At 31.3% G+C, this 25,077-nt stretch overlaps 1 protein-coding gene across 6 annotated transcripts in view; it reads right to left on the reverse strand.

Moving 5' to 3' along the window:
- Positions 1 to 2,721: 2,721 nt before the first annotated feature.
- Positions 2,722 to 25,077, reverse strand: part of LOC134689949 (tRNA dimethylallyltransferase-like) — a 77,026-nt gene continuing 54,670 nt past the window's right edge. For all 6 annotated transcript variants that reach the window (XM_063549933.1, XM_063549926.1, XM_063549941.1 and 3 more), the window contains 9 exons: positions 21,993 to 22,255; positions 11,733 to 11,875; positions 10,635 to 10,746; positions 10,235 to 10,353; positions 9,664 to 9,741; positions 9,007 to 9,116; positions 5,314 to 5,425; positions 4,294 to 4,345; positions 2,722 to 3,030 (listed from right to left, as the gene is read on the reverse strand). In XM_063549933.1, coding sequence (XP_063406003.1) covers positions 2,757 to 3,030; positions 4,294 to 4,345; positions 5,314 to 5,425; positions 9,007 to 9,116; positions 9,664 to 9,741; positions 10,235 to 10,353; positions 10,635 to 10,746; positions 11,733 to 11,875; positions 21,993 to 22,255 — 1,263 coding nt within the window. In that variant the 3' untranslated portion in view covers positions 2,722 to 2,756. The remainder of the gene's footprint in view (positions 3,031 to 4,293; positions 4,346 to 5,313; positions 5,426 to 9,006; positions 9,117 to 9,663; positions 9,742 to 10,234; positions 10,354 to 10,634; positions 10,747 to 11,732; positions 11,876 to 21,992; positions 22,256 to 25,077) is intronic.

The raw sequence follows: 25,077 nt of genomic DNA on the forward strand, positions 1-25,077 counted from the left end.
AACAAATAATAATGAATCCACAGTAGTAGCTATTTGAAAATTGTATACTGCAAAAATGATCAGCATAACTAGATCTATCTACCCTTACTATTTCAGAAAAAAACAGTGTTTTGGAGTTGTGGTCCTGCTTACATATGGTGCAATATGCGCAATAGTTTCTCCATAAGCGATCATGGTAACATTTTCTTCTATAGATCAGTCTGTATTGTAAACTATGATATGTATGAAGGCTCCAAGGATTTTTAATGCAAAAGGAAAGCTGGGATTGAGTTTTGGGGTTATTGCCCCATTCATGCAGGAATTGGGGACAAAAAAGGGGACAAAAACAAGCATATATCTAGTTTCCAGATAATAACTTGTGTTTAAGTGTATGGATCTCTCTTAAATTGTACTACATTTGTACAAGGTTCCATACTACATAGGAAAATCAGGGATTTTTTTACAAAGTTTCAAGAAGAAATCTTAACAGCACAGTATTGCACAATAGATTTGTAAGATCTAGATATTTGTTGTGTCAGAAACCTATATTATGTCAAAAATTTGATAATCAAAATTCAGACCGTATCAATCTTGAATATTGTGTCCAAATTTGGTCCAACTGTTCAGGGTTTAACTTCTGCAGTCATATCATCGAAGCATTTTATATTTCATTAATTAGCACACTCTAAAATCCTTTCCTGATGCAGCTCTTCATGGTAAAAAGTCTCATTTTACACACAAGTTCCTTTAAAAATTTAAAACTTTGAATACATTTAATAACTCCATTGTTTTTACACATTTATTCTATGGTCTACTTTCCAAATCAACACAAATGTTTAAGCTCAGTCACTTGTAAATAATTGAAACATGTCCAATATCACTACACAGAGATTTTTTGTTTAATCATAACTTGAGTTCCTCAATTCGAGGTGCATTTGGAATATTGACCTATATAACATTAAGGGGGCTCCTGGGTATAAATCTTTTTTTTTTCTAATATAAGATTTTACTATATTTTTTTATACATGAACATATACTTAAACAAGAAAAATGAAATAAAAAAATGGGGTCACTGTTCATTTAAGCTCACAATCTGCCTCTGGAAGAAGCATACATTTTTGTTAATGTCCTTTTTTTCTGTTGAACTAGTAGGAGAAATAGAGGTAATATCGAAATAAAAAAATTACTCATTACAGAAATTGCTTAAATTTTACCATTATTTAGTTTATGCACTGCTTATTTGAAAACAATAATAAAAAATATAGGTCGCCAATGAGTTAAAAAAGATATTTCAAATTTAATGCCAAAAAATGGCATTTCTGCACTAAAGGGAGATAATTTGGAGCTTTTTCAATGATATAAACATTTTAAAAGTCATCTGGGCCAAACTGAATCAATTTTTGGGGTTTATTTTTGTACCATATCATAAAGTGATAATTAATAGTGTAATAAATAAAATTTGTAATTAAAAAATAAAAGTTTAATTTTTTGCTGAAATTTGTGTACCCACGAGCCACTTTATTGGACATAATTCAAGAACAGTAAAAGTGACTGTACCTAAATTCATACCTAAGTTTTGTGGTAATAAGTCTTGTGTATAAGTTGCAGTACATTTGGTTGAGGCAAACTGAAAAGTTAGAAAATGGAAATGAAAACTTCAGCATGTTTTCCATTTTTAAAGGGGCACAACTCTTGAAAGGTGACAGTGATGCCACCCAAATTTACATTTGATCTGTGTTATGTGGTTATAAGCAATGTGCATAAGTTTTATTCCATTGGTTGAGGCAAACTAAAGTAAGAGAAAGAGGTACGGATGAAGGTACAGAGGGAAAAGAGTATGACGTAATGCCCCCTCCATAATGGTTAAAAGCTTGTTTTAAAGAAAACTGAAAATCAAAATTGGGATTTAAAACACAGTTATTTTGTACAATGCATGAAAATACTTTAAATTTACCAAAAACACTGATATCTTGAAGAAAAACTAAAATCAAAACAGTACTTTTCCCACTAATATCTTGAAGATACTTAAAAATTTAATCAGTTTGCGTTCTTCCTCAAATAGCTTGAAGATACTTTAAAATGTATTAAAAAAAACTGATATTTATTTTTCTCCAGATAAACTAAAGTCATGGTTTTATATCAGCATACTAATAAATGACAACCTTAGTCCGTCGAAAGGGGACGATAAATGGCTGACCCGTGTTAAGAGAGAGTCATATCTCTTGCACGTTAAAGACACCCTTGTAGATTTCGAAAAAGAGTAGGCTAATACCGCTACAAGGCAGCACTCGCACCCGCAAAGTGGAAAGGGATTAATATAAGTTGCAAAACTTGTTTCCCAATCCACTCTAAATAAATATGTTTAAACTAATGAATTGTATTTTATAGCACCTACAACAGAAAGACAATTATTTTCTATCCTGAAACATTCTTTGGGGCATTTTATAGCTTGACTATCCAGTATGGGCTCTGCTCATTGTTGAAGGCCATATTTTTACCTATGGCTGTTAATTTCTGTGACATTTGATCCCTTGTAGAGAGTCTCATGGCAATCATATCACATCTTCTTTTTTTATTCAAGTATTAATGTTGACTTTAGAAACCTATAATCCAGCAGGGTCTTTGTTCACTTTGGCAGTATATTTGTGATGATGCAAGATACATGTAATAAAATAATCAAAACCATGGACAAAACAGAGACTGATTTACAAGCAACCTATACAGAAAATAAAACATTTAAACAAATATTTAAAATTTATATTTAAGATAAATTGACATCAACTTTCTTCAGCAGTAGACATAACAGACATTTCATCTTTATCAGTCATTTTACATTCTGATTCATCGTTCCGGTCACATACAACATTATGTTTATCTGATGTACTACTGGTATCCTGTTTTACAATATTCTCATCAGTGTTGCTAGAAGATGCTTTGTTTGCATAACAGTCTAATATTGCACTAGTCACAGTTAATTCTTTTTGTAGTGCTGCATCTTTTTCAAGTTTTTCTTTCTTTTCAACTTGTCTTTTATACTCCTCAAGTTCCGCTCTGCAAAGAAATATTTCAGTTAAATATGTTCATAGGTTTAGTAAGATATAACATTCATTAACTTTTAGATAATAAAAATTCCTGCATGACACACTTAAAAACAAGATCATAAGATACCATCTTTTAAGGGCTTATTCTCATTTCGCCTTAGCTGTCAAAATTTATATATAAAATTAATCCCAGTTTGCCTTAGTAAAAATTTTCAGGTACACAAGAATTAACTAAAGGCGAAATGGGAGCTTCTGTAAACAATAAAATTAAGTTATGTTTTGTTTGTATTGCAATTAGTTGATATTTGTTATTTTGATGTCAAATTCTACCATTGAATACTTTTTTATTAAAAGGTATGATATATTTTTTCTTTTTTTTGTGTCCCACTTTTTATAGTTGCCTTTTTTTTTTTTTTAACCTGAAAGTGTTTTTTTTTTTACTCATGTGTTATATTTTGTAAATAAAGTCTTATTAGAGATGACAAATTGGATATAAACATTTCATATTTTAATGAATAAATAAAGACAAATATCATACAAGTACAAGGCACTGATATACATATTTGAAAATTATCACACACTCAAAAGAAAATTTAAGAACATTAGTTCTGAAGAAAATCGTCAAATTATGAAATCTTCGGAGAAACAATACAAAATTTTTCTTTAGATAAAGCAATTATTGCTCATAGAAAGAAAATGGCAAAAAATAAATAAACACATTGAGTCCACATTTCTATAATTTTTCTGAAACAACTTCAACTTTTACTTTGTCAGTCTAAATAACTGTAAATTCAGAAATTTATGAGATCTATTTATTATTGCAAATATTGCAACTTGAGAAAGTTTTTCAAAAGTAAAACATTTAAATTAATGCACACAAAAACTGTTTATTCACAGTAAACTTGGCAAATATTTTGTACTGATGTCCTCCATTTGTACCATTACTTTTCATTTATTTCTTCATGAATCAACATATATTTTTTTAGGAGTACCACATGTTGTGGCAGACCTTACTGTTAGATACAAATGAAGACTACTAAAAATGCAGTATATTTTCAGCTAGTCCAAATAATTATGACGTCTGGCAAGGCTATTTTTTTTTCTTTTCTGGGACGCCTTCCTACGAAGGTAGGCGTCCCAGAAAAAGAAAAAAAATTAGCCTTGCCAAACATCATAATTATTTGGACTAATTTTCAGCATGTCATCTGGAATTAGTGGGGAGATCAAAATAAGAAGAAAAACAAATTGAAGAAATTTCAAAAGAAATACAAACCTTTTCCTTTTGGCTCTAAGCATTCCATTATGTTTTTTTCCCTTCAAATGAGCTAGAAATATAAAAAGAGATGGTTTTTTTATATCACAATTAAGTCAAACTAGGACAGAGATGATCATACTTCATGCCTACTTGTACTTTTTGTATATATAGATAACAATGAAAGTCCATGTTCTGCTATGGACATACCAAAACATTGATTACAAAGAAAAATTATAGGTGCAGAATGTGATTAGGTACTGAAGATTTTGTAAATGTTCCATTGATATTAATTAATTGATTATAAACTAAAGGTTTTAGCGAGCATCAGTCACTCTCTTAGATCTAAGTACATCAAAGTAACATCATCAACCATGGCCTCTCTCAACAATTGTAGAAAGTAATATAATTCATGACTAAAATAGATTTTTGTTGCTTTTTGAAATGCTGAACAATTTTTTTTCTTGTTAGTGTCTTTCTATCTGCTATAGTTTTAGCAAAAACCACAAAAATGGGTAAAAATCATCATACAAGGGCAGTTACTCCTACAAGTGAACAGACAATTTTGTATTTATAGATCTATTTTTTTGTTGTATCAGTCTGGTCTTTTTAAATTTTTACAGTTTCACCATCCCTTCCATAGTGTTTGCCCAAAACACAAAAAAAAAAACATTAACAAAATAGTAATTTAAGGGTAATAACTCATAAAGAAAAATACAAATATGAACAAATGATTATATAGCCCACCAAGACAACATGATGCAACAACAATGTTGGGTATCTATCAATTGAATAAAAATTTAGTAAACTTTATTGTAAATATTGAAATCAATATCAATTTTTTGCCTCATTTTATTTACTATACAATTAGTTATTATTAAAGTAATTCAGTATCAAGTTGTTTGGCAAATTCATACAAGGATTCTTAGATTATAACTAATGACAAATGACATTTGTATATATTTTCTGCTCTTTGGTCGGGTTGTTGTCTCTTTGACACATTCCCCATTTCCATTCTCAATTTTATTTGTAAGTATATACCTTCCCATTCCTGCTGCATAGTAAACACCATATCACAGACATCACACATATTGTAAACAGGAACATTGTAGGTCTGTTCTATGAGAATAGGGTCATAGTCAGGCTTCTCTCCCTATAAGTAGAAATCACCAAAATTTACAAATGTTGACAATGGCCATTCTCAAACTTATTCAACTTATTTGATTCTTTATATGTTTAGTAGCATTTAAAATTTCCGTTAATAAGGGATATTCTCAGGATTTTAAAACTTTGAACCCTGTAATAAGAAACTGTATCTCTTAACCCACTTATGACTCTTAATAAAGCTCTTTGAAACTTTAAACATATCGATCTAAACCACAAACACTGTTTCATAGCTATAAAACCTTTATAAATAAATATAAATTTAGGTTAACCCTCATGATGCATGAAAACTATCATTTTTCATTTCACTGAAATAAAATACATGTTTACTTCTGGCATGTAACAGGATAGCGTTTATTTTTTTTTTTATGTCCAGGGGCGGATTTAGGCAGGGGCGTGGCGGGCGTGCGCCCCCCTAAAATTTGCAAAGCATGGGTTGACTTCAACATATTTAAGTATCAGAAGAGACCATTCCATCTTTTTTAACATCCAAAGTATATAAAACAGTCAGTTTAACAGAATCAACATGATTACTAATCAACTGTAATCAACTGACCTACGCTTTATTATTAAAAGTTCTATAAATTATTTCCAAGGAAGGTGTCACACGCGTAGCTGCATTCGATGACAAATATAATAGGTTTTATCAGTTAAAGTAAATACAAATGTTACATTGTATTTCCGGTTTTTATAATCAAGTTCTTTGATAATCGATCATAATCGTAGTTCCAAAACATCTCTTTATACTCACTTTCACAATTTCATTTGACACGACCAAGAAAACAGTCGGCAGGTGAGATTCTTTCATAATATCCATAATGAAAGATAGAAATACTGTTTCTAGCGAAAGGTTAGTTTATTAATTTGTATCTCTTTGTCTATATTTGTTTCTAACTTGCAAACCTAAATATTTAGCCGAATTCTGTACCGTATTACATGCTTGGCCTCCCAAGAAAATAAAGATACCTGCGTAAATGCATCTCATTCTGATTTTAGTTGTTATGTGGCGAACACAGTAAAGTCTGGCACAACCTCCGAAATTCAAAAGAGTAAAAAAAACCAGATATTATGAAAGGACAATTTAAAAATTAAAAAAATCGCTGGTAGGAATAAGAAATTTTCGTTTGCAAAATATATTGGTCAGGTCAATTGTGAACTGTCTCGTCTCACTTTGCTTCCGTCTATCTGTAAATTGTTGTCAGGTGTGGATTAAGGCGGTTTCAGCTTGAAACTTTAATTTCTTGATCATTTTACAGCACAATAGTTCGAGATATCTACATTTCACCCCTTTGGAAGAATATTTTAATAATTTTACCTAAAAAAAACTCCAAAAAAATTTCGCCTCGCTCCGCTCAGCGAAAATAACACTTTGCGCCCCCCCCTAACTGAAAATCCTGGATCCGCCCCTGATGTCCCTTAGGGCTGTGCTAAGCTGTGTAATAGTTTTGAGATATTTTGTTTCATTTCAATGATCAAGAGTTGAAAATTAAGCAGAAATATAAATAAAAAAAAAAAATAATTCTTAATACCATTTCAAGGGAACTATATATAAATTAAAATCATTCAGACAAACTGGGGAGACTGCTATATTTTGAAAGCAGACATGCTAAGGAAAACTTCTGTCAAGTCAATATGGATTGATGAATGAATGAAAGTCAGCCATCAAACTTAAGAAAAGATATTTAGGATAAAATATTGTGAAATTGCAACATAAATTTGTCCTAAAGGACATTTTTTTACATGCTAAATCAGAATGAAAAAGACAGTTGGAACATGTGCCTCACAATTTTGAATCATTTTTTGACTCAAAGTCTACCAGTCTTTGCATTTACCCCTGAATTCCAATGCTTGCCAAAGATACAAAGACTGTAAAATTATAAATCTTTGAATTAACCTTCTAGAGAATCATATCAACAAGTAACATTACTTCATGCAAAAATGCTGCCATTGTTACACTAAAATCATTCTCAATTCTTTTATTTTAGGTAGGTTGTAGGTTGAATGTATAGTATAAGATACAAACAGAATTGAGTATATCAATTGCTGGTTTGTTGACATGGTCTTCCCATTGTGATAAGATACAAACCTTGAGCATAGAATTGAGTATATTAATAGCTGGTTTGTTGACATGGTCGTCCCATTGTGATAAGATACAAACCTTGAGTACAGAATTGAGTATATTAATAGCTGGTTTGTTGACATGGTCGTCCCATTGTGATAAGATACAAACCTTGAGTACAGAATTGAGTATATTAATAGCTGGTTTGTTGACATGGTCGTCCCATTGTGATAAGATACAAACCTTGAGTACAGAATTGAGTACTGTAAATTCAGAAATTATTGTGATGTTTTTATTCTTGCGAATAATGCGACTGAGTTGTAAACGCAATAATTAAAACTCTCATTTTGTAATATTTTAACTGAATTAAGCATGATTTTTCTCAAAATCGTAAAAATTAAAATCGCATTCAAGTGTAAAATGACAAAATTGCAATAATAAATGCACGCAGTAATTTCTGAATTTACAGTATATTAATAGCTGGTTTGTTGACATGGTCGTCCCATTTTGATAAGATACAAACCTCGAGTACAGAATTGAGTATATTAATAGCTGGTTTGTTGACATGGTCGTCCCATTGTGATAAGATACAAACTTTGAGTATATTAATAACTGGTTTGTTGACTTGATCTTCCCATTGTAATAAGATACAAACCTTGAGTACAGAATTGAGTATATTAATAGCTGGTTTGTTGACTTGATCTTCCCATTGTGATAAGATACAAACCTTGAGTACAGAATTGAGTATATTAATAGCTGGTTTGTTGACTTGATCTTCCCATTGTAATAAGATATAAACCTTGAGTACAGAATTGAGTATATTAATAGCTGGTTTGTTGACATGGTCGTCCCATTGTGATAAGATAAAAACCTTGAGTACAGAATTGAGTACTGTAAATTCAGAAATTATTGCGATGTTTTTATTATTGCGAATAATGCGACTGAGTTGTAAACGCAATAATTAAAACTCGCATTTTGTAATATTTTAACTGAATTAAGCATGATTTTTCTCAAAATCGTAAAAATTAAAATCGCAGTCAAGTGTAAAATGACAAAATCGCAATAATAAATGCATGCAGTAATTTCTGAATTTACAGTATATTAATAGCTGGTTTGTTGACATGGTCGTCCCATTGTGATAAGATACAAACCTCGAGTACAGAATTGAGTATATTAATAGCTGGTTTGTTGACATGGTCGTCCCATTGTGATAAGATACAAACCTTGAGTACAGAATTGAGTATATTAATAACTGGTTTGTTGACTTGATCTTCCCATTGTAATAAGAAACAAACCTTGAGCACTGAATTGAGTATATTAATAGCTGGTTTGTTGACTTGATCTTCCCATTGTGATAAGATACAAACCTTGAGTACAGAATTGAGTATATCAATAGCTGGTTTGTTGACTTGATCTTCCCATTGTGATAAGATACAAACCTTGAGTACAGAATTGAGTATATTAATAGCTGGTTTGTTGACATGGTCGTCCCATTGTGATAAGATACAAACCTTGAGTACAGAATTGAGTATATTAATAGCTGGTTTGTTGACATGGTCTTCCCATTGTGGTACATCAGTAGAATCTAATCCATATACTGGGGGGAGACTGGTTCCTCTGTCTTCAAAATATTGCATCATAAATTTAAAGATGTTTCATAATATAATTCAAGTTTGCGTAGAACCAATTATCAACATTCAAATCAACCATGTTTCTATCAAATCAGCCTAAAAACTGAATGCAATATTCATGAACAGTTACTCTATTATTTTAATCAAACAGTTTTAGTTGAAATGAACTGTCGGCAGATCTTAACAATGACAGTTCTTGACAATTTTGCACAAGCCAGATTTTCATTATGTACAATGATTTGAAAATAAAAGACAATACATGCATTTTACCATTATGTTGATTTAATAGCCTATGTGGCTCAGTTGCTTGGAAGGTGGGATTAATGGACCAATTCTAAAAAAAAAAACCAAAGAGTCCTTTGATGATTTTGGTCAAGTTAGGTTCCAATGACCATGTAGTGTCGTCAGCAAAATATATCTGTTAAAATAAAAGAAGAAAGAAAGAAGGAATCAAAATGATGAGAATAGCTCTTACTAGACCTTGGGTGAGGCAGGTTAACAATTATGTAAAATAATGTACATAACATTTAAACATACATCTTAAGAATCTGTTTTTCACCCATCTAACTTGAGTTCTAGCATATCTTCTTGTCACTAATTTCATCTCTTCAATACCTAAAAAATACGGAACTGTCTTGAACACACTCATAAGTAAAAAAAAAATTGTTAATCTTCATCATAGAATATTAATATAGAGTCACAAAAAATGGAATATGGCTAATTGAATTATACAAAGTGTAATTATTTTATACTGTACTAAAAAATTATTTCAATGTGACTCAGTGATATAACTGCCTCTGGGTACAGGATTTTCTCATTGTGTTGAAGATCCCTTGGTGGCCTTCAGCTGTTTTCTACTCTTTGGTCAGGTTTTTGTCTCTTTGAAACATTCCCCATTTCCTTTCTGAATTTTATTTAGTGCTCAAAAAGAAGTTGGTCACAAGAAAGAGCAATGAATAAACGATTTGACTTAAAACAAATAAATTCCAGGAGGATCAATGTTGCAGCAACATGAGAAAGTAAAACCTAAAACCAAACTTAACAGAAAGATTAGATTTTACTTTGTACATTTAACCACCAGATTCCTTTGATTATTTAAAAGGCATACCTTTTTGTAAAAGTTGTTTTCCTTTTTCTGTATCTTTTTCATCCTCTGGTAAAAGCAAATAATCATGAAATTCCTTGAACCCAATACTTTGGAAGATTCCATGCGTATAGTCTACTTCACTGTAAATAACAAAATTCAGATTTCAGTTTGAGATTTTCTTTAAATATCAAGATATAAAGTTTGAGGTTATCAACTATTACAAAGTTTGCATCATTATCTGAATTGTCTTTAAAATCTAATAAAATGAAGATTGTAGTTGAATACACCTGCCTTGTGCAGGTATGTACTCACAACCTGAGTGTTGACAGGCTAACTAAGTGTGTGAATATCATTTTTTAAAGACCATTGTCTAGGTTGTGCAAAAGCTCTTCTACAAAATAAGAAAATAAGTACCACATACTTATTATCTTTAATTCTAGATGAGTTATAATGTTTGTGAAAGTCCTGTAATTCTGTTAAAAGTCCTCTATCCATCATCTCCCCTAATCTTTTGTCTGTTCGTGAATCTAAAACTGAAATAAAGCAGAGAATCTCATTGGTTGTATGGATCAATTGATTAAAAAATGTTAAATGTCTAGCAGCAAATATTACAATATATTCATGATGGATACATATTGCTGTTTTCTGCTCTTGGTATGGTTGTTGTCTCTTAGACACATTCCCCCTTTCTGCTCTCATTTTTTTTATTTTTAATGCAATATGAATATGAATATGATGCATGATTTCTACATTCTGAGTTGTCTTTTTATGTGTTAGCACACAATGTAGCCTTGCAGAAAGACAATCAACACAAAAGCAAATACAATCTGACAAACATGTTGTTTTGCCCTTATCCTAAATGCCTAGTGCTTATTGGAGACACATCAAATACCTATTTTACAGTCAAACTCACAACTCCTCACACAGGCAAGCAAGTTACAATGAGACAACAAATATGAATGAGAATTTCTGATAAAGGAGAAACTAGCTTCCCATGATTATATATTGCCATTTATTTATGAATTGTATCGGGTCTGAATGTAGAAAAGAATAAGAGGAATTCTAAAAATATTTGAAAGTACAAGTCAAAACCATCCTCTGACTCCTCTGAAAAACAAAAATGTGTCCAGAGTACACGGATGCCCATCTGCACTATCATTTCCTATGTTCAGTGGACCTTAAAAATGGGGTAAAATCTATAATTTGGCATTAAAATTAGAAAGATAGGGAACATGTGTACTAAGTTTCAAGTTGATTGGACTTCAACTTCATCAAATACTACCTCGACCCAAAACTTTAACCTGAAGTGGGACAGACAGAACCAACGGATGAAAGGACACAGACCAGAAAACATAATGCCCATATTAAAATGGGACATAAAAATTCAATAAGACAAAAAAAGAAGGACAGGAAAATGTCCAGATAGCTTTAAATGGTACAGGTACAACATGTGGAGGGGTTAAAAACTAAGTAATTTTGTAACTGCATGTCAAAATAACAGTGTGTTTTGACAATGTACCTTGTTTATCTGCTTGTATCCAGAATATACATGTGTTGTCATAACGTAGCTGTCCTCTCAGTGATTCTTCTCCTGTCTCTGATTTCTGACTTTCTAAAATTTTACTCATTTCTACACCATGGCTTTGGTATACCTCTAAAGCCCTGAAAAGAACATTGGTATGAAAGTTACTATGATAAACACAAATAAATGAGGACTTTTTTTTATCAGGTTAAGTTTATAAATAGGAAAAATGCACACAAAGTATAATGGCAACCCTGGATAATTTGGCAATAAATACATGCATATGTGTGAGTGTGTGTGTGTGTACATATACTGTATGTGTGAATAATAAGGTACCTACCTGTCAGACATAAAATGTTGTTAGAAAGGGGAGTTGAAATATCAACAATGTAGAGCCCAGAAGTATGAAGTTGCATACAAAGAAAGTCATTATGGCAAGATTCTGTTAACCAATTGATAAACTGGTCCATGGAATTATGAGTCCGTAAGTTGGATAATTTTGTCAGAAACTTAAAGGTAAACAATTTGATTTGATTACAGTTGTGCTCATTTTCCCTCCAGAAATGCAAGATACAAATGTTGACAATGACATAAAACTTTCCATACATGACTAGGACAATTTTTATAGTTTAAACATTTAAATTTTGTAGTTTGTACCCACGAAATGCACAAATAATGGTCTCTCAAGAAAAGTATTGAATCCCTTAACTAGAGGCTCTAAAGAGCCTGTGTCGCTCACCTTGGTATATGTGAATTAAACAAAGAAGCAGACAGTTCATGACAAAATTGTGTTTAGGTGATTGTGATGTGTTTGTACATCTTACTTTACTGAAAATTCTTGCAGCTTACAATTATCTCTATCTATAATGAACTTGTCTGTGTAGTTACAGTGGAAAATGTTAGTAAAAATTTACAAAGGAGTAGGTCCGGTGTCATATGGTATTTTGAACCCCATGGTAAAATGACCCCGGGGTCAAAATACCGCTATGGTAAATTGAACCCCCCCATGGTAAATTGAACCCCCCCTGTATGGAAAATTGAACCCCCATGGTAAATTGAACCCCCCTGTTTTTTTTCATTCTAGATGATTAATAAAACATTTAACATTATATAAAAGCTAATCAAATATTAAAAATCATTAATACAAAAAGGGGAGGTCAATTTTCAATGATTGGTTAAAAGAAAAATATTTGCTTGGTATAATCGCTCTGAAGTCTTAACCAACAAAATTTCATTCAAAAAACTTCTTAAAGCATTAAAACCAAACAATGTAGCTTGGACACTTTAATTCTTTGAAATTAAAAATATTTATATATAATGGTAGACTTTTAAATTTTAATTCTCCATGGTAAAAAAGGGGGAGGGGGTCAAATTACCATGGCTCAGTTAATCTAAAAAGTAAAGTTTTCAAAACATCTTTTCAAGCTAATAAAATAAATACATACTACTTATTGGAGTATAATAAATATCTAAAGGAGTTACAGTAGCAAGATATTTTAACATGAAAGGTCTTTAGATGTATAGTAGGGGGTTCAATATACCATGGTACAATAACATGGCTAGGTAAAATTTTCAAAATATCTTTTCCAGCATGTTAAATACATACAAACTACTTATTGGGGTATTAAAACTATAATAAGGAGTTAGAATAGCTTGGGTTTTTGAAATTCAAGGTCTATAGTAGGGGGTTCAATATACCATGGTAAGGGAGAGGGGTGAGGTCAAAATACCACAAAAATATTTTTTCTATAAAATATCTTCCAGCATGTTAAATGCATACAAACTACTTATTGAAGTATTTTTACTATGTTAAGGAGTTAGAATAGCTTGAATTTTTGAAAATCAAGGTCTATAGAAGGGGGTTCAATATACTGCAGGGGGGTCAAAATACCATGAAAATATTTTTTTCTTCAAAATATTTTTTCCAGGATGTTAAATGCATACATACTACTTATTGAAGTATTATTACTATGTTAAGGAGTTAGAATAGCTAGAATTTTTGAAATTTAAGGTCTATGGTAGGGGGTTCAATATACCGCAGGGGGGTCAAAATACCATGGAAATTATTTTTTTTCCTAATATCTTTTCCAGCATTTTAAATACATATAAACTACTTATTGGAGTACTATTACTATGTTAAGGAGTCAGAATAGCAAGAATTTTTGAAATTTAAGGCATATGGTAGGGGGTTCAATATACCGCAGGGGGGTCAAAATACCATGGAAATTATTTTTTTTCCTAATATCTTTTCCAGCATTTTAAATACATATAAACTACTTGTTGGAGTATTATTACTATGTTAAGGAGTTAGAAAAGCTAGAATTTTTTTAATTTAAGGTCTATAGTAGGGGGTTCAATATACCGCAGGGGGGTCAAAATACCATGGAAATTAATTTTTTTCAAAATATTTTTTCCAGGATGTTAAATGCATACAAACTACTTATTGAAGTATTATTACTATATTAAGGTGTTAGAATAGCAAGAATTTTTGAAATTTAAGGTCTATGGTAGGGGGTTCAATATACCATGGTAAGGGAGAGGGGTGAGGTCAAAATACCACAAAAATATTTTTTCTATAAAATATCTTCCAGCATGTTAAATGCATACATACTACTTATTGAAGTATTATTACTATGTTAAGGAGTTAGAATAGCTAGAATTTTTGAAATTTAAGGTCTATGGTAGGGGGTTCAATATACCACAGGGGGGTCAAAATACCATGGAAATTATTTTTTTTCCTAATATCTTTTCCAGCATCCAAAATGTTTTGAAAAAAATTAATTTCCATGGTATTTTGACCCCCCTGTGGTATATTTGAACCCCTACTATAGACCTTAAATTTCAAAAATTCTAGCTATTCAAACTCCTAAACATAGTTATAATAAAATTTTGTAAACTGGTTTTAGGTGTTCATAAAAAATCCATGAATTTTGGAATTTTATCCGAGCTAGGACGATTCCCACTATATTATGATGTGATTAAATCCATGTTAAATTACTGGTATCGCTTGGAAAATCTTGATTCCCAATTTTCTCTTCTTAAAGATGCTTATGTAACATCACAGAATCTTTCTCACTCAAAAAAACCATCTTGGTATGGCTCTATGAAGTCAATTCTTGAAATGATCCCAGACATCAATCATCTATCTTCACCATTACCAAAAATTAATAGCTTCAAAGCTAATATGAAAAAAATATTAAAATCATATTTTATAGACTTGTGGAACACTGAATTGGTAAAGCATTCAGATGGTAAACTTAGAACTTATGTTACATTTAAATCAGTTTTTGGAAGAGAAAAATATCTTTCCATTATTGGGAATTTTGAACAGAGACGAAGCTTAACAAAGCTCAGAATTTCATCACACCACTTAAGAATTGAGTCTGGAAGGTATCAGGGTACTCTCCTAAATGACAGAACTTGTACTCGTTGTAACTCCGGAGATGTGGAGGATGAATATCATTTTTTATTCCAATGTGTTAAATTTAATGATGACCGCAATCATCTATTTCAAGAGATAACTAAAAGTTGCCCCAACTTTTTAACTCTTAACGCAAGAGATAAACTGATATGGCTTATGAACACAGAAGATAAGTCTATTCTCACTGCTGCATGTAAATTTATTTCGAAAAATTGTTAATTATGTGGCCTTCTTGTCTGCTTCAGACACGAGGAGGACTGTGTAAATACCACAGCTCCTTGAGTACCGCCCCTTGGTGTCTGTTGCAGTAGGGAAACCTACACTATTCTCAATACCTATTTACTGCAGTATATGTTATTTGCTGTGAATAACTTTTTTCATTTGTGTTTGTTTTTCTGCATCAGATACGAGGAGGATTGTTAGAGCTTTTAAGATCACAATCCTAGAGCATCGTCCCTTGGTATCTGTTGCAGCTAAACAATCATTTTTTTTTTTTTTTTTTTTTTTTTTTTATATTTTATATTTATACATTTTCAGCAAAATATTATAAAATCAAGTGAGAAAAAAAAAAAGTGGGGTTTGCCACATCTCTGGAGTAGCAACTCTCAAATACTTTTTTATTTAACAAATAATACCTGTATGACTATTTCAATAGTTTATTTTACAATGTTATGTAAAATACTGTATGTTGTATCAATCATATATGTTATGTGTATATGCCCCCCTGGGGACCTAATTTGGAAAATAAAATTTATCTTATCTTATCTTATCTTATAATACTCCTACAAGTAGTTTGTATGTATTTAACATACTGGAAAAGATATTTTGAAAATTTTACTTTGCCATGGTATTTTGACCCCCCTGCGGTATATTGAACCCCCTACCATAGACCTTCAATTTAAAAAATTCTTGCAATTCTTACTCCTTAAAATAGTAATAATACTCCAATAAGTGATTTGTATGTATTTAAAATGCTGGAAAAGATGTAAGAAAAAAAATAAAATTCCATGGTATTTTGACCCCCCTGCGGTATATTGAACCCCCTACCCTAGACCTTAATATTCAAAAATTCTAGCTATTCTAACTCCTTAACTTAGTAATAATACTTCAATAAGTAGTTTGTATGCATTAAACATCCTGGAAAAAATGTTTTGAAAAAAAATAATTTCCATGGTATTTTTACTATGTTAAGGAGTTAGAATAGCTTGAATTTTTGAAAATCAAGGTCTATAGAAGGGGGTTCAATATACTGCAGGGGGGTCAAAATACCATGAAAATATTTTTTTCTTCAAAATATTTTTTCCAGGATGTTAAATGCATACATACTACTTATTGAAGTATTATTACTATGTTAAGGAGTTAGAATAGCTAGAATTTTTGAAATTTAAGGTCTATGGTAGGGGGTTCAATATACCACAGGGGGGTCAAAATACCATGGAAATTATTTTTTTTCCTAATATCTTTTCCAGCATGGTATATTTGAACCCCTACTATAGACCTTAATATTCAAAAATTCTAGCTATTCAAACTCCTTAACATAGTTATAATACTCCTACAAGTAGTTTGTATGTATTTAACATACTGGAAAAGATATTTTGAAAATTTTACTTTGCCATGGTATTTTGACCCCCCTGCGGTATATTGAACCCCCTACCATAGACCTTCAATTTCAAAAATTCTTGCAATTCTTACTCCTTAAAATAGTAATAATACTCCAATAAGTGATTTGTATGTATTTAAAATGCTGGAAAAGATGTAAGAAAAAAAATAAAATTCCATGGTATTTTGACCCCCCTGCGGTATATTGAACCCCCTACCCTAGACCTTAATATTCAAAAATTCTAGCTATTCTAACTCCTTAACTTAGTAATAATACTTCAATAAGTAGTTTGTATGCATTAAACATCCTGGAAAAAATGTTTTGAAAAAAAATAATTTCCATGGTATTTTGACCCCCCTGTGGTATATTTGAACCCCTACTATAGACCTTAATATTCAAAAATTCTAGCTATTCAAACTCCTTAACATAGTTATAATACTCCTACAAGTAGTTTGTATGTATTTAACATACTGGAAAAGATATTTTGAAAATTTTACTTTGCCATGGTATTTTGACCCCCCTGCGGTATATTGAACCCCCTACCATAGACCTTCAATTTCAAAAATTCTTGCAATTCTTACTCCTTAACATAGTAATAATACTCCAATAAGTAGTTTGTATGTATTTAAAATTCTGGAAAAGATGTAAGAAAAAAAATAAATTCCATGGTATTTTGACCCCCCTGCAGTATATTGAACCCCCTACCCTAGACCTTAATATTCAAAAATTCTAGCTCTTCTAACTCCTTAACTTAGTAATAATACTTCAATAAGTAGTTTGTATGCATTTAACATCCTGGAAAAAATGTTTTGAAAAAAAATAATTTCCATGGTATATTGACCCCCCTGCGGTATATTGAACCCCCTACTATAGACCTTAAATTTCAAAAAATTCTAGCTATTCAAACTCCTTAACATAGTTATAATATTCATGCAAGTAGTTTGTACTGGAAAAGATATTTTGAAAATTTTACTTAGCCATGGTATTTTGACCCCCCTGCGGTATATTGAACCCCCTACCATAGACTTTAAATTTCAAAAATTCTTGCAATTCTAACTCCTTAACATAGTTATAATACTCCTACAAGTAGTTTGTATGTATTTAACATACTGGAAAAGATATTTTGAAAATTTTACTTAGCCATGGTATTTTGACCCCCCTGCGGTATATAATTTGAACCCCCTACCATAGACCTTGAATCTCAAAAATTCAAGCTATTCTAACTCCTTAACATAGTAATAACACTCCAAATTGTAATTTGTATGTATTCAACATGCTGGAAAAGATATTTTGAAAATTTTAATTAGCCATGGTAATTTGACCCCCCTGCGGTATATTGAACCCCCTACTATAGACCTTGAATTTCAAAAATTCTTGCAATTCTAACTCCTTAACATAGTTATAATACTTCAATAAGTAGTTTGTATGTATTTAAAATGCTAGAAAAAATGTTTTGAAAATTTTACTTAGCCATGGTATTTTGACCCCCCTGCGGTATATTGAACCCCCTACCATAGACTTTAAATTTCAAAAATTCTTGCAATTCTAACTCCTTAACATAGTTATAATACTCCTACAAGTAGTTTGTATGTATTTAACATACTGGAAAAGATATTTTGAAAATTTTACTTAGCCATGGTATTTTGACCCCCCTGCGGTATATAATTTGAACCCCCTACCATAGACCTTGAATCTCAAAAATTCAAGCTATTCTAACTCCTTAACATAGTAATAACACTCCAAATTGTAATTTGTATGTATTCAACATGCTGGAAAAGATATTTTGAAAATTTTAATTAGCCATGGTAATTTGACCCCCCTGCGGTATATTGAACCCCCTACTATAGACCTTGAATTTCAAAAATTCTTGCAATTCTAACTCCTTAACATAGTTATAATACTTCAATAAGTAGTTTGTATGTATTTAAAATGCTAGAAAAAATGTTTTGAAAATTTTACTTAGCCATGGTATTTTGACCCCCCTGCGGTATATTGAACCCCCTACCATAGACCTTGAATCTCAAAAATTCAAGCTATTCTAACTCCTTAACATAGTAATAACACTCCAAATTGTAATTTGTATGTATTCAACATGCTGGAAAAGATATTTTGAAAATTTTAATTAGCCATGGTAATTTGACCCCCCTGCGGTATATTGAACCCCCTACTATAGACCTTGAATTTCAAAAATCCAAGCTATTCTAACTCCTTCACATAGTTATAATACTCCAATAAGTAGTTTATATGTATTTGGCATACTGGAAAAGATATTTTGCAAAATTTTATATAGCCATGGTATTTTGACCCCCCTGCGGTATATTGAACCCCCTACTCATAACCTCTAATAAAAAAATATAATAGCCAATAAATTGTAAATTAAATTATCTGCAATACTATTTCTTAAAAACAGGGGGGTTCAATATACCGCAGGGGGGTTCAAAATACCATATGTGAAAAATGACCCCGGGGTCAAAATACCATGCGGTATAATGACCCCGGGGTCATTTTACCGCATGGTATTTTGACCCCGGGTTCAATTTTTAGGGGGTTCAAAATACCATATGACACCTGTCAGGACCGATTTTGGCCTCAAATTTCAGTTTCATCTAACGAAAGATTTTGACCACTTTTTAAACACTTAAGTGTCTATTTCATTTGATTCAATTATTGTATGTGAAAGATTTTAACTCTTTTAGTCATTTAAAACGATCCGATTTAACTAAAATATGAAAAATCTACCAAATATGCCAAAAAATGTCACTTTTCAGATAGTTTTTGTCAAAAATGAAAGTGGCCGCATCCGTGTTCATCCTAAATCTTTATATATGTTATGTATTATCATCAAATACAACTTCCATTTCAATATTTTGGATGAACACGAATGCGGCCACTTTCGTTTTACACGGAAACCGTCTAAAATTTAACTAAAATGCTGGAATTGTGAAGATTTCAGTAATTTAGCATGACTTAATGGTGCTAGTACTCAATATATGTGCATTGTATTGTCAAAAACAGCCAATATTTATGTAGCAGAACCATTCTACTATCCAATAAATAACTAAAAGTTTACATTTTAACAATTTTGTAAAACTGCTATATTTTGGGGCCAAAAAGGGCTCTTACTGGACCTACTCCTTTTATGAAAATTGTTAAAAATTGATTATAAAGGACAATAACTTCTTAGGGGGTTAATTGAACATTTTGGTCACTCTGACTTATTTTTGAGTCTTAAATTGCTGTACATTATTGCTGTTTACAGTTTATCTCTATCTATAATAATATTCAAGATAATAACCCAAAACAGCAAAATTTCCTCAAAATTACCAATTTAGGGGCGGCACTCTAACAATGAGTTGTCCCATTCATCTTAAAATTTCAGGGCAGATAGATCTTGACCAGATAAACAATTTTACCCATTGTCAGATTTGCTCTAAATGCTTTGGTTTTTGAGTAATAACCAAAAACTGCATTTAACCTCCATGTTCTATTTTAAGCCGTGGCAGCCATCTTGGTTGGTTGGCCGGGTCAAAAAACACAATTTTTAAACTAAATACATCAATGATGATTGTGGCCAAGTTTGGATTTATTTGGCTCGGTAGTTTTAGAGAAGAAGATTTTTGTAAAAGATCATGGATATTTACGAAAAATGGTTAGAAATTGACTATAAAGGGCAATAACTCCTAAAGGGGTCAACTGACCATTTTGGTCATGATGACTTATTTGTAAATCTTACTTTGGTGAACATTATTGCTGTCTACAGTTTATCTCCATCTATAATAATATTCAAGATAATAACCAAAAACAGTAAAATTTCCTTAAAATTACCAATTATGGGGCAGCAACCCAACAATGGGTTTTCTGTTTCATCTGTAAATTTCAGGACAGATAGATCTTGACCTGATAAACAATTTTACACCAGGTCAGATTTTCTCTAAATGCTTTGGTTTTTGAGTTATAAGCCAAAAACTGCATTTTACCCCTATGTTCTATTTTTAGCCATGGCGGCCATCTTGGATGGTTGGCCGTGTCAAAAAACACAAACTTTAAACTAAATACATCAATGATGATTGTGGCCAAGTTTGGATTAATTTGGCCCGGTAGTTTCAGAGGAGCAGATTTTTGTAAAAGAACATGGATATTTACGAAAAATGGTTAAAAATTGACTATAAAGGGCAATAACTCCTAAAGGGGTCAACTGACCATTTTGGTCATGATGACTTATTTGTAAATCTTACTTTGCTGAACATTATTGCTGTTTACAGTTTATCTCCTGCTATAATAATATTCAAGATAATAACCAAAAGCAGTAAAATTTCCTTAAAATTACCAATTTAGGGGCAGTAACCCAACAATGGGTTGTCTGATTCATCTAAAAATTTCAGGACAGATAGATCTTGACCTGATAAACAATTTTACACCAGGTCAGATTTGCTCTAAATGCTTTGGTTTTTGAGTTATTAGCCAAAAACTGCATTTTACCCCTATGTTCATTTTTAGCCATGGAGACCATCTTGGATTGTTGGCCGGGTCAAAAAACACAAACTTTAAACTAGATACATCAATGATGATTGTGGCCAAGTTTGGATTAATTTGGCCCGGTAGTTTTAGAGAAGAAGATTTTTGTAAAAGATCATGGATATTTACGAAAAATGGTTAGAAATTGACTATAAAGGGCAATAACTCCTAAAGGGGTCAACTGACCATTTTGGTCATGATGACTTATTTGTAAATCTTACTTTGCTGAACATTATTGCTGTTTACAGTTTATCTCCATCTATAATAATATTTAAGATAATAACCAAAAGCAGTAAAATTTCCTTAAAATTACCAATTTAGGGGCAGCAACCCAACAATGGGTTGTCTGATTCATCTAAAAATTTCAGGGCAGATAGATCTTGACCTGATAAACAATTTTACACCAGGTCAGATTTGCTCTAAATGCTTTGGTTTTTGAGTTATTAGCCAAAAACTGCATTTTACCCCTATGTTCTATTTTTAGCCATGGAGACCATCTTGGATTGTTGGCCGGGTCAAAAAACACAAACTTTAAACTAGATACATCAATGATGATTGTGGCCGATAATGGAACTGCAAAACATTTAAAAAAAGTAAAAGCAATAAACCAGTTAAAATAGTTTGTACAACTTTAAAGGAGAAAATACGTTTTAATTATTACAGAAATTATTAAATGAAAATGCATTCAAAACTTTACAGTTGCTATTTTTAAATTATTCACCTAATAATTTTTCGTTTGTTTCGAGGATGTATCCTTCTTCCTTGTTTTTCATCAATTTCCATCAGTCTTTGATGTAGAACAAATGTATCTTCTTCCTCATATGACCGTCTGCCATTGTCAACACTTTCATCAGCAGAATTTCTGTTGGATCCATCCTGTTCAATTATTTGTTTTTTTACTTCTGGTTTTTCTGATTCCATGCATTGTGTTTCTATTTTTGAAGTTACATCAACTGGAAGTTTTGCAGATGCCTTTTCAATGTCCTGTAATGTGAATCATATTTCTTTAGAGTTATTTCCCTTACAGCTATTATAATGTAAAAAAAAAAAGACTAATAGGGCACTAATGAGGGTAAAACCTGCTACAACACACAATACTTTGTAAAACCAAAATAATTTACAGGTTGACCCCAACTTAAAAAGAGAAAAAAAAAGAAAAATAAATTAAATATTATCAGCAAATATATTCAATTTGAATTTGCATGAATATTTGCCACTGGACATTTAGTAACCAGTAAAATGTTGCATATACCAAAATTATCAGTACAATGTTTTTACTCCAGGATCCAGTAAAACAACTATTTGATGGCTCATCTTTTTGGATGAAAGAGGCAAAATGTGAATATGCATAAAAAGAAAATTAGTGCAAGCTGTAAATTCACATTTTTTTTTAGTATCCACTGATTATCAACAGAACCTAACTGCAGAGACAAGAAACACATTATTAATGTGATAAGTTAATATTCATAGGTTTATACATTTTGAAATATTGTGTATTTGCCAACTAACCAAGAAAATATATTCAAACTATAACTTGAGGTTGTCTCCAACTTCAATATGACAATACATTAAAATCATTATATCTTAAACACATTAAAAAAAGAAGAAATTCAAGTAAAATGTTTTTATTAACAAAAATTTATAACTTCATTTTTAATCAAACCAGCTGAACTTCACAAATGTAAAACAAATAATGTCAAAATAGTAATGTATAATGGGAAGGGAAAAGGTGGACATTGCACTGGTTATCAAAACAATACAAGTTAATATGGGTCAATTATGTATCTATAACTGTAATTACTGACATAAATCCAAATTAATTAGTTTCCATATCCATGAAGTTTATTTTGGTGCATGTCAACTTGATCCCAACAGTGCAAACATGAATGTAAATGAGAATTTTCCCATGCTCATTATAATGTAATTTGACTGTCTAAACCTCACTCCAGGTGGGATGCATTTTACCTACTGGATGTCAGAATGACCCATATAGATAAATCCTATTGCTTTTCCCCATGTGTGAGCAATTAACAGACATATTAACCACTTGTTAACTTCATTACATAACCATTTTGGAGGTAAGAAAGGCTAAAGGTCAACTAGAGTTCTAAGGATACAGATTTTTTTTTTAATATTCTATGTTGCAGCCTCAACTTTAGCTGGCTATTTTAGAAAAGAAATGATTGCACATCTGTTGTTCTCTTGTAGAACTTCTTGGTGTGACTATCTTATAGTTTTCTTATAGAAGTGGTTATAACAATATTGCATTATGAATATTGTACTTGTACTTTTAAATTTGTAAAAGTATCAGCTCCTCCAAAACATCTAAATATAGTCTTATAGAAAATGAATGTTGTTTAGATTAAAATATTGTCATGTTTGTCTTGGTAACAATTCAATATTTGGATTTTACACCAATACAATGATTTGATTTGATTTGATGTCTTTAACAATGGATTTTTTTTTTCTAATTCTGAAATCCAAAACTCCAAAGTAGCATCTAAATTCATTTAGACTTGCAGAAATCAAGCCCAAATTTAAAAAAAAAACTCCACAGTATCTAAGAATATCATTTATTACAAATTATCAATAATTAGGTGAACAAATGACAAAATACAGTTGAACTTTCCTTGTCCAAAATCTAGTTGAGAAATGGTAAGAAAAGACCTGTTTGTAATTTATTAAACACTCCTTAAAAATTATTCATTCATGTTTTTACTATTCATTTGTTCATTAATCACTCTTGTTTCAAGTCATTTCAAACTGTTTTTATGACTCCTACTTTGAAATCATGTCATTTATATTTTTTTACAAATTAAGTGAACAATTTCATGAATGTAATGAATGTATTTCAACAGTCAGTTTTTGACAATTCAAACTCCATTTTACATAATTTACAGTGATAAAAACTACAACTTTGTCAATTACAACCAGCTGATAAACAGTGTGTGGTTAATCTATGAATGGGATTGCTAAATGTTTATATTGTGTCTGGGAAAATTCTCACAGAATCCATGGGGGGTCATTCCTGCAATTCTACAAAATATGATTTACAGAATTCTGATGAAGGGTGAAAGAAAACAGTTCACCTGTGACCTGTCTCTCTAGCACTTGATGAAGTTGAGGGGAAACAGTTCACCTGTATCCAGTCAAATCAGCTGATTTTAATTGGTTTTATGGTTTTACACTGTTTTCTTGTATGGGAACAGTAAGACAAGGCTATACTATTTCACTTATGTAACCGCTGAGTCAATTAGTTCATCAACAGGCTTGCCTGACAGGAAGTCTGAAAGCTTTATTGTTTTAAAAATCTCTCAAGAAAACATTGATAGCTGCAGGTCTTTGATTTGTAAAGAGAGATTGATTGTGAAGTAGCTCCCATGGTGAACATAAACAACCTGTTTGATCTGAATTATTCCCTTATCTATTCTTCTTTTATATGATATTTATAGAAGAAACATAGAGGGGAGGGGAAAGGGTGTATGGGGACAACTACTTAGTTAAAATACTACATGAAAAGAACAGCTCAGCATCAGAATTTATTTTTAAGTTATGGACCTGTTGCTTTTCTAATAGATCTATAAACCTTTCATGAAGATATGAAACACTTAGTATGCAGGATTCAAAAATTGGACAGTTGACATATTGTCCCTGGCAATCCCTGCTGTTACCATATCAAAAAGGTCAACCTTGAAAGTATGTAGAAAAGGTCATCTGATGTTCACATCCTAAAATCATTTTCATTTTTTTCAGTTCTTTCAGAATCTGATGAATTTTAAACAACAATAGGTTGTGTTTGGTTGAAA

Source organism: Mytilus trossulus, chromosome 1, assembly GCF_036588685.1.
Source record: "Mytilus trossulus isolate FHL-02 chromosome 1, PNRI_Mtr1.1.1.hap1, whole genome shotgun sequence".
In the NCBI taxonomy this organism is placed as follows: Eukaryota; Metazoa; Mollusca; class Bivalvia; order Mytilida; family Mytilidae; genus Mytilus; species Mytilus trossulus.